General features: G+C 35.0%; 2 protein-coding genes and 1 non-coding gene across 3 annotated transcripts; 1 reads left to right on the forward strand and 2 right to left on the reverse strand.

Moving 5' to 3' along the window:
- Window positions 1-161: 161 nt before the first annotated feature.
- TRNAM-CAU (transfer RNA methionine (anticodon CAU)) lies at window positions 162-248 on the reverse strand. The gene is given in 2 exon segments: window positions 162-197; window positions 211-248. It is a non-coding gene; the product is annotated as a tRNA-Met (tRNA).
- Window positions 249-667: 419 nt separating this feature from the next.
- On the forward strand, window positions 668-4,973 carry LOC147545076 (putative glycosyltransferase At5g03795). The gene is made up of 6 exons (XM_086633704.1): window positions 668-1,161; window positions 1,290-1,568; window positions 1,825-2,111; window positions 3,762-3,994; window positions 4,286-4,443; window positions 4,552-4,973. The coding sequence occupies exons 1-6, from the start codon at window positions 982-984 to the stop codon at window positions 4,651-4,653; spliced, it is 1,239 nt and encodes a 412-aa protein (XP_086489830.1). The 5' UTR covers window positions 668-981; the 3' UTR covers window positions 4,654-4,973.
- A 582-nt stretch (window positions 4,974-5,555) lies between these two features.
- On the reverse strand, window positions 5,556-8,462 carry LOC147545077 (Sas10/Utp3/C1D family). The gene is made up of 9 exons (XM_086633706.1): window positions 8,297-8,462; window positions 7,709-7,781; window positions 7,494-7,581; window positions 7,225-7,404; window positions 6,845-7,027; window positions 6,545-6,715; window positions 6,303-6,457; window positions 6,056-6,179; window positions 5,556-5,932 (listed from the first exon to the last, which is right to left on the reverse strand). Exons 2-9 carry the CDS (start codon window positions 7,753-7,755, stop codon window positions 5,924-5,926), a joined length of 957 nt encoding a protein of 318 aa, XP_086489832.1. The 5' UTR covers window positions 7,756-7,781; window positions 8,297-8,462; the 3' UTR covers window positions 5,556-5,923.
- Between the last annotated feature and the right edge of the window lie 3,241 nt (window positions 8,463-11,703).

Here is an 11,703-nt window from a genome sequence, read left to right on the forward strand (position 1 = left end):
GATATGTTCTGGGACTGTCCAATGTTCCAATCTGGTAATTGCAAGACTACCCAGTCCGATAGCTCTCAGCTTCTCAAGGACTCAAATGTAATGTGGCGCCTACAGCAAAATAGGCGGTGTGCCTGCGGAATCACTATAAATAAAAACCAAAAAAAGAGATATGGGGTGAGAGAGGCTCGAACTCTCGACCTCAGGATTACTCTTAGAAGCTATGAGACCTACGCGCTAGCCAACTGCGCCACCACCCCTTGGTGTTAACCAAACTAATATCAGCCTATACACAGGCATATTTTGTTATATCATGTTCAAATTTTTTTTTTTTTTTGCTTTTTGTTTGTTCAAAATGTTATTGTTATTGCTCATCAACCTGTTCACAAAATTAATTTAATTTCAATATGCCAATCATCGTTCACCAATAATAGGTTTCGTAGTTTAACTTAACATATTAGATCAGTAAAACTACATATTGAGATTCAAGTAAGTAAGACGTAGTCTCAAAAATCAATTCTACAACCTCTCGGAGTTTGATGTGGTCGGCCCAAATGAAGGGGATGTCCTCTCTCTCTAATATAACTGACCAATTTAGACCAACCACATTCGCTCTTGCTCCGAGGTCGGACAAGATCTTTGAGCCTATAACATTTTCTGCTCGAAGCCTGAGCGACCTATGAATGATATACGGCCAACAACCCTTGGTTAGAGTGGTGAGAAGTTTAAGCTTCCACTCGACAGGTCAAGGGTTCTAGCCTTCTAGGTAGACTTCTAGGCTGGGTGACAAATCAAAAGAAATAGGGTAAAAATAGAGTAAAAATATAGTAACGCCGGTGGGAGTAAATATTTGTCCCGGCAAAACGAAACAGTTCTTCACTTCACTCACTACCTCCACTACCACCTTCACTCTTCCTTCAATCACTAATTCTCTCCCTTCTCGGCGGAACCCTAAACAGAACCACCACCGGAGAACCAAATCCTCCAGCAATCATGATGGCCGGAAAGCCATCACCATTAACATCTCTCAACACTCAATGTACTTTACGTAGATCTCTTCTAACTATATCTGCTCTTACCCTAATCACTTTCACCTTTCTCTCTCTAAAATCACTCAATTCTCGTCTCCAATATCCTCCTCCAGATCTATCTCTCTCTCCAACTCCTCTTCAGGTACTTCCTTTTTCTTCTCCTTCTCTTTTTCAATTCAATTTTATCAATCTTAGATTCCAAATTCGTTCTTTTTTCTCGTCTTTTTTTTTGGATTTCTTAGTGTTTTAAGCAGGTTTTGATTAATAAAGGTATCAAGGAAAGGAGATTTGGAAGAATTATCGGATATCTATCATTCTCCAGGAGTTTTTAGATTGAATTATGAAGAAATGGAGAAGAATTTCAAGGTTTATATATATCCTGATGGAGATCCAAATACGTTTTATCAAACACCTAGAAAATTGACAGGGAAATATGCAAGTGAAGGTTATTTCTTTCAGAATATTAGAGAAAGTCATTTTCGAACTGATGATCCAGATCTAGCTCATCTCTTTTTCATCCCTATTTCTTGTCATAAGATGAGAGGAAAGGTATGCTAATCTTTTCGATCAAATCAAAAACATCAGTTCTTTGTGAAATTGAATAAATCAGAAACTCAAAATCCTTTCTATGTGAAAAAAGGAGGAAACTTGGCTCCCAAATTCAACTCAGTTTTGATGAAAACAAGTTAATCCTCTGAAGGGTTTAATCTGCAAAAAAATGGGAATTTGGGGGAGATTAGGCAATTGAATTTCTTATTTTTGAGGTTGATATGGTAATAACTATTTGCAATTATGTTACTTGTAGGGGACATCATATGATAACATGACCATAATTGTGGAGGAATATGTTCAGAGCTTAATAATGAAGTATCCTTATTGGAATAGAACCCTAGGTGCAGATCATTTTTTTGTTACTTGTCATGATGTTGGTGTTAGGGCAACGGAAGGAGTTCCGTTTCTTGTTAAGAATTCAATTCGTGTCGTTTGTTCACCAAGCTATGACGTTGGGTTCATACCACACAAGGATGTCGCTCTCCCACAAGTACTGCAACCATTTGCTCTTCCTGCTGGAGGAAATGACATAGAAAACAGGTAATTTGGAGCTTCTAAAAGTTATCCTTGTGATTCTTAGTAATGAATTACTCTTATGAAGTAAAAATTGTTATTGATGACTTACTCTGCCGAAGTGATTTCTTATTGAAGAATTACTGTGTAGGAGTAAATTCTTACGAAGGAATTACTTTGTTTAAGAAAGTGTACTTACTTTGACCTATCTTCTTGAATTAGTCTTCGTCCAGTAAATGTTTTGAATATATTAGGATTCTTACTTGAGATTCTACAGGGATGTGGGTGAGGGGGTGCGATTGCACTAGCCCCCTCTCCCCAAGGGCCCCTTCTCTGAAAAATTTAAACAAAGAATGTACTTATGATTTGAAAGCCTCTATAAGACATAAATTGAAGTTACTTCAGCCGGCTTGTGACTTGCCTAGCATCATAAGGGTTGCGGGTTCTTACTTGCCTACCATCAACAAAAAATAATCTTCAAAAAAGAAAGGGTTGCGGGATTCAAATCCTTTTAGCACACTTCTTATATCTTTTGTTTGATGGGGCAGTAAAGATCCGATTTGGGCTACAATGTTTTAAGGCCCAATGTTATTATTTTGTAAGCCCCCACTGGAGACTTCTAGGTATTTAGTAGGCTAGTTGGTTCTAGCATGACTCGGAATGACCTATCATTGTTATTTTGTAAGTCCATTACAGAGGTTTATTTAGAAGAGTTAGATGCCAATACGAAGTGAAATATAAAATAACAAAACTAAACATTTGACATTTCAGTTTTTCTTCCTCCCCGTCCTCTTACATTCTTTCTCTTTCACTCTTTTAATTTAATCGGTTTGATTTTTTCCCCTATCAAGTTAGTATTTTCTTCTTCTTTGCATGTACTGTGTTTTTAGTGAAAACAATTAATGTTTATTGTTATAGTTTTTTCTATCACCGGTTATTTTTATAGCTTATGTAGTCGTTTGTTTAGTTTGTTGTATGGATACTAATAAAATTCATATTATGAAATAGTAATTTTTTTAGTTTCATTAGTTACAATAAATACATCAAAATAATTTTGAAAAATTATGTGGAGTGTATGACTTTGTTAATAGATTATTAACTTAATGTTAGACGTAAAATTATTTTGAAAAATTATGTGGAGTGTATGGATACTAATAAAATTCATATTATGAAATAGTGATTTTCTCAGATTCATTAGTTACAATAAATACATCAAAATTATTTTGAAAATTATGTGGAGTGTATGACTTTTTTTACTGTCATATTGCGATATAAGGACCCCGATTAAAATTTCACACCGGGACCCCAAATTCTAAGCCACGACACCAATGAACTAGTCCTACGTTGTCTGATTACATGTAAGCCGAAAAGATCACATAGCTTTACAACTTCAGATGCAAGAGAGACTACTCGCCGTGTCACTTGATTAGCGTGTTTTTTATTAATAGATTATTAACTTAATGTTAGACGTAAAATTCTATTATATCTAGTGGGAGATGGGTCTCTCGTTCTTCTTATATACAATTGATTGGGTACTGTCGAATTGAATGGTTTGTGCTTGTAGAAGTTTGACTTCATCTCTACTATAGTACGTAAATGAATGTAATTAAAAGTTTGAACTCCTGTGTTTTGCTTGATAATTTTGTTTATACCTGCATGTGATTTGAAAATTTGCAGGACAACTCTAGGTTTCTGGGCTGGTCACCGCAATTCTAGAATAAGGGTTGTACTGGCACGCGTGTGGGAGAATGATACAGAACTTGATATAGCAAACAACCGAATAAATAGGGCTACTGGACATCTAGTTTATCAAAAGAAATTTTATCGGACAAAATTTTGCATATGTCCAGGTGGTTCCCAGGTCAATAGCGCCCGAATAACAGATTCGATTCATTATGGATGTATTCCTGGTAAGAGTTTTACCTTCTTGGTAGTTGGTATAAAAAAACAGCTGTCATCTCATTAACTGAACTTAAACTTAGTTGAATTCCCCAAGAACAGATATAGTCATGTTGGCCCTCGGTCGGACCATTCTTGCCACCTCTAACTGTGTGGACCCACGTGCTGAGCTGATGCTCCCGAAATCCACCAAAACAACACTTGGATTGGGAAGACAAGCTATGGGCATTAGGTCCTGTAGAAAGCTGTGGTATCAATAGCACAGCTCTTTGCTGAATAACTTGGGTGTTTTCTCTTTGCAGTTATCTTGTCTAACTACTATGACTTACCATTCAACGATATACTTGACTGGCGGAAGTTCTCAGTCGTCCTCACTGAGAAAGATGTATACAAGCTAAAAGATATTCTGAAGGAGATACCCGACGATAAATTCATTATGCTCCATAACAACTTAGTCAAGGTACATAAAAACATTCGACCTGTTTAATACATCTTCAAGTTTCACGAGTTCATAATTGTAAAGTTGTCTTCATCGTGTTTTTTTTTTCCGATGACATGTTATTATTAGGTTCAGAAGCATTTTCAATGGAATTCACCTCCACTGAAATACGATGCATTTCATATGGTGATGTACGATCTATGGCTGCGTCATCATGTCATCAAGTACTAAGGTACCAAGGGTAATCTAGGGTTTCCTTCTGTACATTGGAGTATGCTTGGATCAGTCTTATTGGAGGGAAAAATAGATTTAATCTGATCTCCCATATGCTTGGAATTGTATTATCTACAGACATTGTTTCTTAGATCCATGAAGATCTATTTTTCCTCTTCTAAGAGATCACTTTCACTTTCAGATGTTGCTAAAGTGCATTCAGAGTGATAGAATGTTAGGTTGATTGATCGTATTCTTTTTCTGTTGTAGATCTAGTTACTAAGCCTGTAAACTTGTGAATTCCTTCTGAGTTGAATGAAATTGACTATTTTTTACCAGCTATTCTTTTATTGCACTAAAAAGTTTTTTATACCAATTTCCATAGTATTCCTAGCCCATCGTGCTTCTTAAATAATATTAACAACACGGCCCCTTTTATCATATTATTAGGTGTTTCAACTCGGACGAGCTAACACTGATAAAAATAACCTAGGAACCTATTCATGAGTCGTATCTATTCTCTCTACGCAGTACCTACGACCTTTCCGTTATGAAAAAATCCCTCTTATTTTTTCACTAAACTCTGGTTGGGTCTTACCATTTTTTCACTAGACTCTGGTTGGGTGGTAACACGTACATCTCTAACAAAAATTTAAGCCCGTCCACCACCAGCTGTGCAACAGTTTATCATAAAAACTTATCCCATGTAATTTAGGCACTAATTAAAGTAGATGTTATGTCGGACTTTAGGCTCTTTGTTGTCAGGCTTTAGCATCTTTAATTATTAGTTTAACTTAGACGGTTATGGTGATCATCACATATTAATGATGTATCAATGCCTTGTAAACCACTAATAATCGATTTCCCAAAAAAAAATTAACCCCATTTGTATGATACACCCACTTGTAAAATCAAGGACGTAAATAAAGATGTGATATTATTTAGGCAAGAGGCGGATCATCACCACAATTGAGTCTGCAAATTTGCAAAACTTTCTTACTAGAATAAACAACTTAATTCAATACTAAAGCATAATTTTAACTAAACCATGTTATCTTTTTGGATCTTGGTCTCTTCTACATACACTACCATTTCACTTGTAAATAAAATAAATTGGGAGAAAAAAAAAATCACATCATCTTCAAATCTCCAAAAAGGGCAATCAGACCTCAACATTGAAGCAGTTTTTTCTCCCACAAAACTTTGAATAGTTCTCATTTTTAGGTCACTGTTACTTCCTCTTCATATGACACCAATTTCCACATTCTTCATATGACATCATCACCCATCAGTGCCTCTGCAAGTGAACAAGGGAATCTGTAAGTTCGTCTTCGCAAAGTAGAAGTAATTTTAGATTGAGAGAAAGAACAAAATTGTGCAAGTAAATGAAAGATGCATTTAATTATGGTCTTAAATATACCTTGCGCTTATTAAATTTCTTCTTTCCTCCACTAGCATTACCAAAGCTCATAGGATTATCATCCCCCTCCTCATACAAAGGTAAAGCTTTCACATCATCGTAGAAATCCGTTAAAGCACGTAATCTGGAACAATGGAGTACAGGACAAATGATGTTAAAACAATAAGTATATCAATCACATAACATCAAAAACCACAATAGATATTGTTATTAACATCAAGCATATCAACTATGTTCATAGGCTTACCCATTTCTCGACTTTTGCAAATGCTTTGCTTTCTTTTTTTCCATCTTCGTAAGTGGAGCACGAGTGAAAAGGTTCTCTTCTGCCCTTGAACGCTCTTCCACATTTTGCCTATACCTGAGGACATCTCTACTTTCGGTACCAACAGTTTCTCTCACCTGCAATTAATTATAATTAATAAAATGTCGAGCAAAATTGATTGCAGGTGTATCAACACCATAGTTGCATGCGAACATTGAACTGACCTCTTCAGGCTTTCCTTCATAGTCATTCATTATATCCGTCAAATAAGGATTTTGCTTAACTTGCCGGACTTGATGCAGTTCCTTTCTTTTAACCCTCTTTTCCAGTTTCGACATCTTATCGTCTTCCAGTGAAGTAGGAGCAAACTTGGGTGGTCGATATACACCATCACCCTAAAGTCAAAGTAGAAAAATTTAGAGCACAGAGATCATTGTTTCAGTTTTTTACATAACAGAGAACGATCTAGAGATTTCCAATCAATTTGAAGTAGCGAAGTGAGATTTTATTCTAGTTGGACATACCTGGGAAGCATTAGTAGGCCCAGGAATAATCAAATCAGGGTTTGGACGATAAATTAACAAGTTCTCTGAAATTTGAGTACTGTCACTTGGCTTTTTGTCTTCACTTGTTTTCTCCTCTGAATAACCACCAACTTTAGTGAGTTTTTGTATTTGGTACTCCATCTTTTTGTCGATAGGCCGAATCTGGAATTTTTTAAACAAGAGAAAAAGGTAAGTTAAATTTACCAAGTCATCAGATTATCCAGATAAACGAATCTTTTATGTATATATGAGTTCAGAATTTAGCGTCTTGAAGATCTAATATGAAGATTCAGGGTCATACATTCAACGTAGTTGAACAATGATTGAAAAACGTATATAATAGTCTTAACAGTACCAACCTTCTCTAAGAACAATCTTATTTCTACAAGACTCCGAACAACTGGGTGACCCTCAATTGAAAACCCTTTAGCCTTACGAAGCAAATAGTAAACAATCGATTGGCAGTAGCTCAGAAGTAGCAAATGTTTGGCTTCGAGATAACTTATCCCATCTGCTGTCGGATATTGATTATCTTTCACCTGGATATATGAAAATCGTTGGTCAAATCACAAGTAGTATCAAACAAATCCAATCAACTGACCCAAAGTTCTCAAAACACAATACTAACCATTAACGTTAGAGATTGCACTTTTTTCGTCACTGTGTCCAAACCGTCTTTCATTTCTTTCAATAATGTAAGTAACTGAGGAACTTCCCTGAAATTAAAACGAAAACTTTAATTTAAAACACATCTAAAATGTTAAAAAAGAAGACAAACATGAAAATAAAATTTTGAAAGGTTTGGCACATAACCATGAGCTAGTTATAAGTAAATTAACTTACTTTTTAACTTGTTCATTCTGATCGGTACTGTTTTCGATATCCTCCATGGGTTTATTTTACTGGTATAGTAAACCTGCATAATTCATTCAGAAAAAGAAAACACATACAAATTCAGAACTCCGAAACGGATCGAGGGCTTCAATGTATTGTTTATAACTCCTATAGAATGACTCGGTAACTAGAACGGAAACAGTATACCACTACTTGAATTTCTATATTTTGTGCCAAAATTATCAAATATTAATCTTAAAAATGGTTAAATCTCAAAAAACAACTCGAACTAAATATTAATATAAACAAACAAACAAAATGTTGCTAGTACAAACATACAAATAGTGGAATTTAGGGTTTCCTGCCTCCCTAAACGAAACTACCAATACAGAAACAAGGGTTTATCAAGTGAAAGGAACAACACTAGGGTTTTATTCCTATTCAACAGAAGTAGAGACGAAAATACCAACAAAGCTTCACTATTTAATTGGACACAGAATCACATATCACATAATCAAAATCATCAATCCAACTACTACCCAATATAGAAGGATCATATGAGAATAAAGAAGATATCCAGAAAATTAATCGACTAACCTTTCAATAGCTTTGGCCTTCGAGCTTAAACCCTAATGAGCACTCCCCCAACTTTACTCCTCGTAGCAGATTGGAAGAGGTTCTTTGTTTGGTTAATAGGGTTTTTAGTTTTTTACTCTGGACCGTCCACTAACGGGTCCAGATTAGTAATCTTCTAGCATGTGAGATTTTGGCCCGGCGACCCGGACCCACCCAGGTCTAGGATTGAGAATCGGGCAGGTATGGGCATCCACGGACAATTTGAAATTTGCCTTGTCCATTGTCCGTCCAAGCCCGTTAAGAAACTTATGGTGCGTTTGGTTGCAGGATTCATGAATCCATGGATTCATGAGTCCTTGGGATTCATGATTCCACGGATTCATGAATCCAAATGGTTTCTTTTGGTTTGTTTGGTAACCAATAAGAATTCTAGGATTCTTGATTCCTTCATTTAAAATCCTTTGGTTTGTTTGTCTATTATACTTGGATTCTTATAAAATAAGATTTTAATTAAAATATCCTTCAAATTTATGAATAATATCCGAAAAACAAAATCTCATCCAAATATTGTCTCTAGGTAACTGAAATTTCATGAAACCTATTTTTCTCCGGTAACTGAAATTTCATGAAACCAATTTTTTTCCACGAAAATTTCAAAAATAGTAATTTCTTTCTACAAAATAATTATTTTAAAAATATTATTTTTTTTAAATCATTATTTTTTCGCAAATTATTATTTTTTTCAAAATCATCATTTTTTCAAAAATCATTATTTTTTAAAAACATTCTTTTTTCAAAAAAAAAGTATTCCTTCTACAAAATAATTATTTTTCAAAAATAATGATTTTTGGGAAAAAATGATTTTTGGAAAAAAAATGATTTTTGATAAAAATAATGATTTTTGAAAAAAATAATGATTTAAAAAAAATAATGGTTTTTTTAAAAAAATAATGATTTTTGGAAAAAAAAAATAATGATTTTTGGAAAAAATAATAATTTTTGAAAAAAGTAATGATTTTTGAAAAGAATAATGATTTTTATTATTTTGTAGAAGGGAAATAAATTTTTGTTGATTTTAAGTTTGAAATTTAGGTTTATTAATCCAAAATCCTAGCAAATCCTAGGGGGTAGGGTGGGATTTTGGTCCAATACAAATTTTGGAATTAGGAATCCTTAGGATTCAAGAGTCCTAAGATTCTTGGTAGCCAAACAGACGAAGGATTCATGATTCCTACCAAATCCCACTTTTGATAGGAATCCTGCAACCAAACACACCATTAGGTAATTCGAGTATGGGCGAGTGGGTAAGTCCATGACTTGAAAAGGTTCACTTCTTCCTCTCCATTTATAAAGTCTCCAAACACCTTTTCATAATTCTAAAGAGGCAATGTAAGAGTAAAACTATAAGTTATTAAGTTATTTGTGTTGTTCTTTTTAGAAATTTAAATTCACATTGAATATTAATGAAGAAATGAGATTGTGATAATATAAACTTATTCTACTTCTTGCTCCCATAAAGAAAAACACTAATTCACTAATCCAAACCCGTGTAAGGCCCAGTGCGAACCGTGCTCCCGCACTGGCCCCCACAGCAAGGGGCCATTGGTGATGAGATTTTTTATTGCTACTAAAAGAAAACGAGTTAGGGTTACAAAAAAAAAACATGACAGCCTAGTTGGTAAGCTTTTCAAGATATGTTTGTGATGCTTTGGGTTCAAATTCCCCTCCGGTCATTTTTTCTCTTTTTTCCCAAAGAGCCAACGACCAACCTTCCTTGCTATTAACTACTCTCATCTTATCTATGGGCTTTATTTAAGTATTCTAATTTTAATACTCAAATATATATATACAAACACACCTAATTCACAAATCTTGTCTATTCTTGATCATATTTATCTTTTTAGATCTTAATTTCGGATTGTATGAGATGGCAACGTGTTAGAACCCAAATTTTATGTAAAAATCTTCCCAAATTTCGGATTCTATTTTAACATTGCTCTTTGATTGACCTAACATTTTTCCAAATAAAATTTGTGGTTGTTACTTTACGTGAAACGTATTTCTTTTACTTCGTTTATTTTTTTTGTACAAAACGGTCAGGTAAAAGTTTGGCACTGAGCCCCTAAATTGTCAGTCATGGACGGCCCTGCACTAACCCACTAAGAATTATCGTAGGTTATTGCAAAGCAATGCATTGAGTTTGTGTGATTGCTCTTAAACATTTTGTTTACCATCTCGACTAGGCCTAACAACATTGTTGGGCTTCATTCGTCAATCCAAAAAGTTAATGTAATTTGGTTGGTTATTAATGGGTGACGCTAAGTGGGTACGGGCATGGGCGAGTGTACGGACGTAGGTAAATTCTGTTACTCAATTAGGGGTGTTCGTTGGTTCGGTATCCGGTATTTTGGTGACATCCGAAACCAAACCACTCATGGTTTGGTTAGCGATTTTTCAAACCGTTACCAAACCGATCAGAGTTTGGTTCGGTTACTAACCAAACCATCATAAGCGGTTTGGATACTACTGGATACCAAACCATCCATAAAACGCAATTTGTTCTCCATGAAAATCGGCGAATCGAGTTACTTTCTTCATACATTGACGTATAAAATAAAGACAACACTCCTGAAAAATCTGGAGAAACAATCAAACTAACATAATGCATTGAAAAAACATTTGAAACACGAAAGACATGTGCAGGTCCCCGCCGAAATATTATATAGTAGCTAGTAACATTGATGATACATGAATTGTTTTAATCTAATACTAGCTAGTAACAATATATTGTAGTAGTGTTGTTGTTTTGTATGGGTAGTAGTTATTCTTATTTATAGCAACTTGATGAAAGATATGTATTTGTATGAAATTATAGAGATATTATAGATGTATTGTAGTAGTGTTCGGTTTGGTTTTAATGGTTCCTAAAAAGTGCATCCACTTACCGAACCAAACCTGTTGGTTTTTGGAAATCTACAACCGTACCAAACCATTCGTCGTTTGGTTTGGTTTGAAAACCGACTGGACCGGTTTGGATTGGGTTGGTTTGATTGGTTCGGTCTATTTTTGCACACCCCTATACTCAATTAGTATTATGGGTGAAGTCAACCCGATCTCGCTTGACCCGTCTAGTATCTGGGTCATCCGGTCAGGGGCACCCTTGAAAGGGGCAGGTCCGGGCTACATCAGCCCAAAGTACACTATTAATTTAGGCGTAAATGCCCATGCACCATTTGTGTAGTTCATGGTTGTTAACCAACACGATACATTGATTTTGTCTGGCTTTACAAAACATGGTCCCCAACTCTATAAGTCAAGTCAGTAGTTCAACAAAAAAAAAACTCTATAAGTCAACCCTAATATCATATAATGTAATTTGATTTTAATATTTGAGAAAATTAAAGTTTCATTGACTTGGTGAGGGTAAG

This window comes from Eschscholzia californica, unplaced genomic scaffold (assembly GCF_041429995.1).
Source record: "Eschscholzia californica isolate CP2 unplaced genomic scaffold, dmEscCali1.0.p SCAF_4, whole genome shotgun sequence".
Classification (NCBI taxonomy): domain Eukaryota; kingdom Viridiplantae; phylum Streptophyta; class Magnoliopsida; order Ranunculales; family Papaveraceae; genus Eschscholzia; species Eschscholzia californica.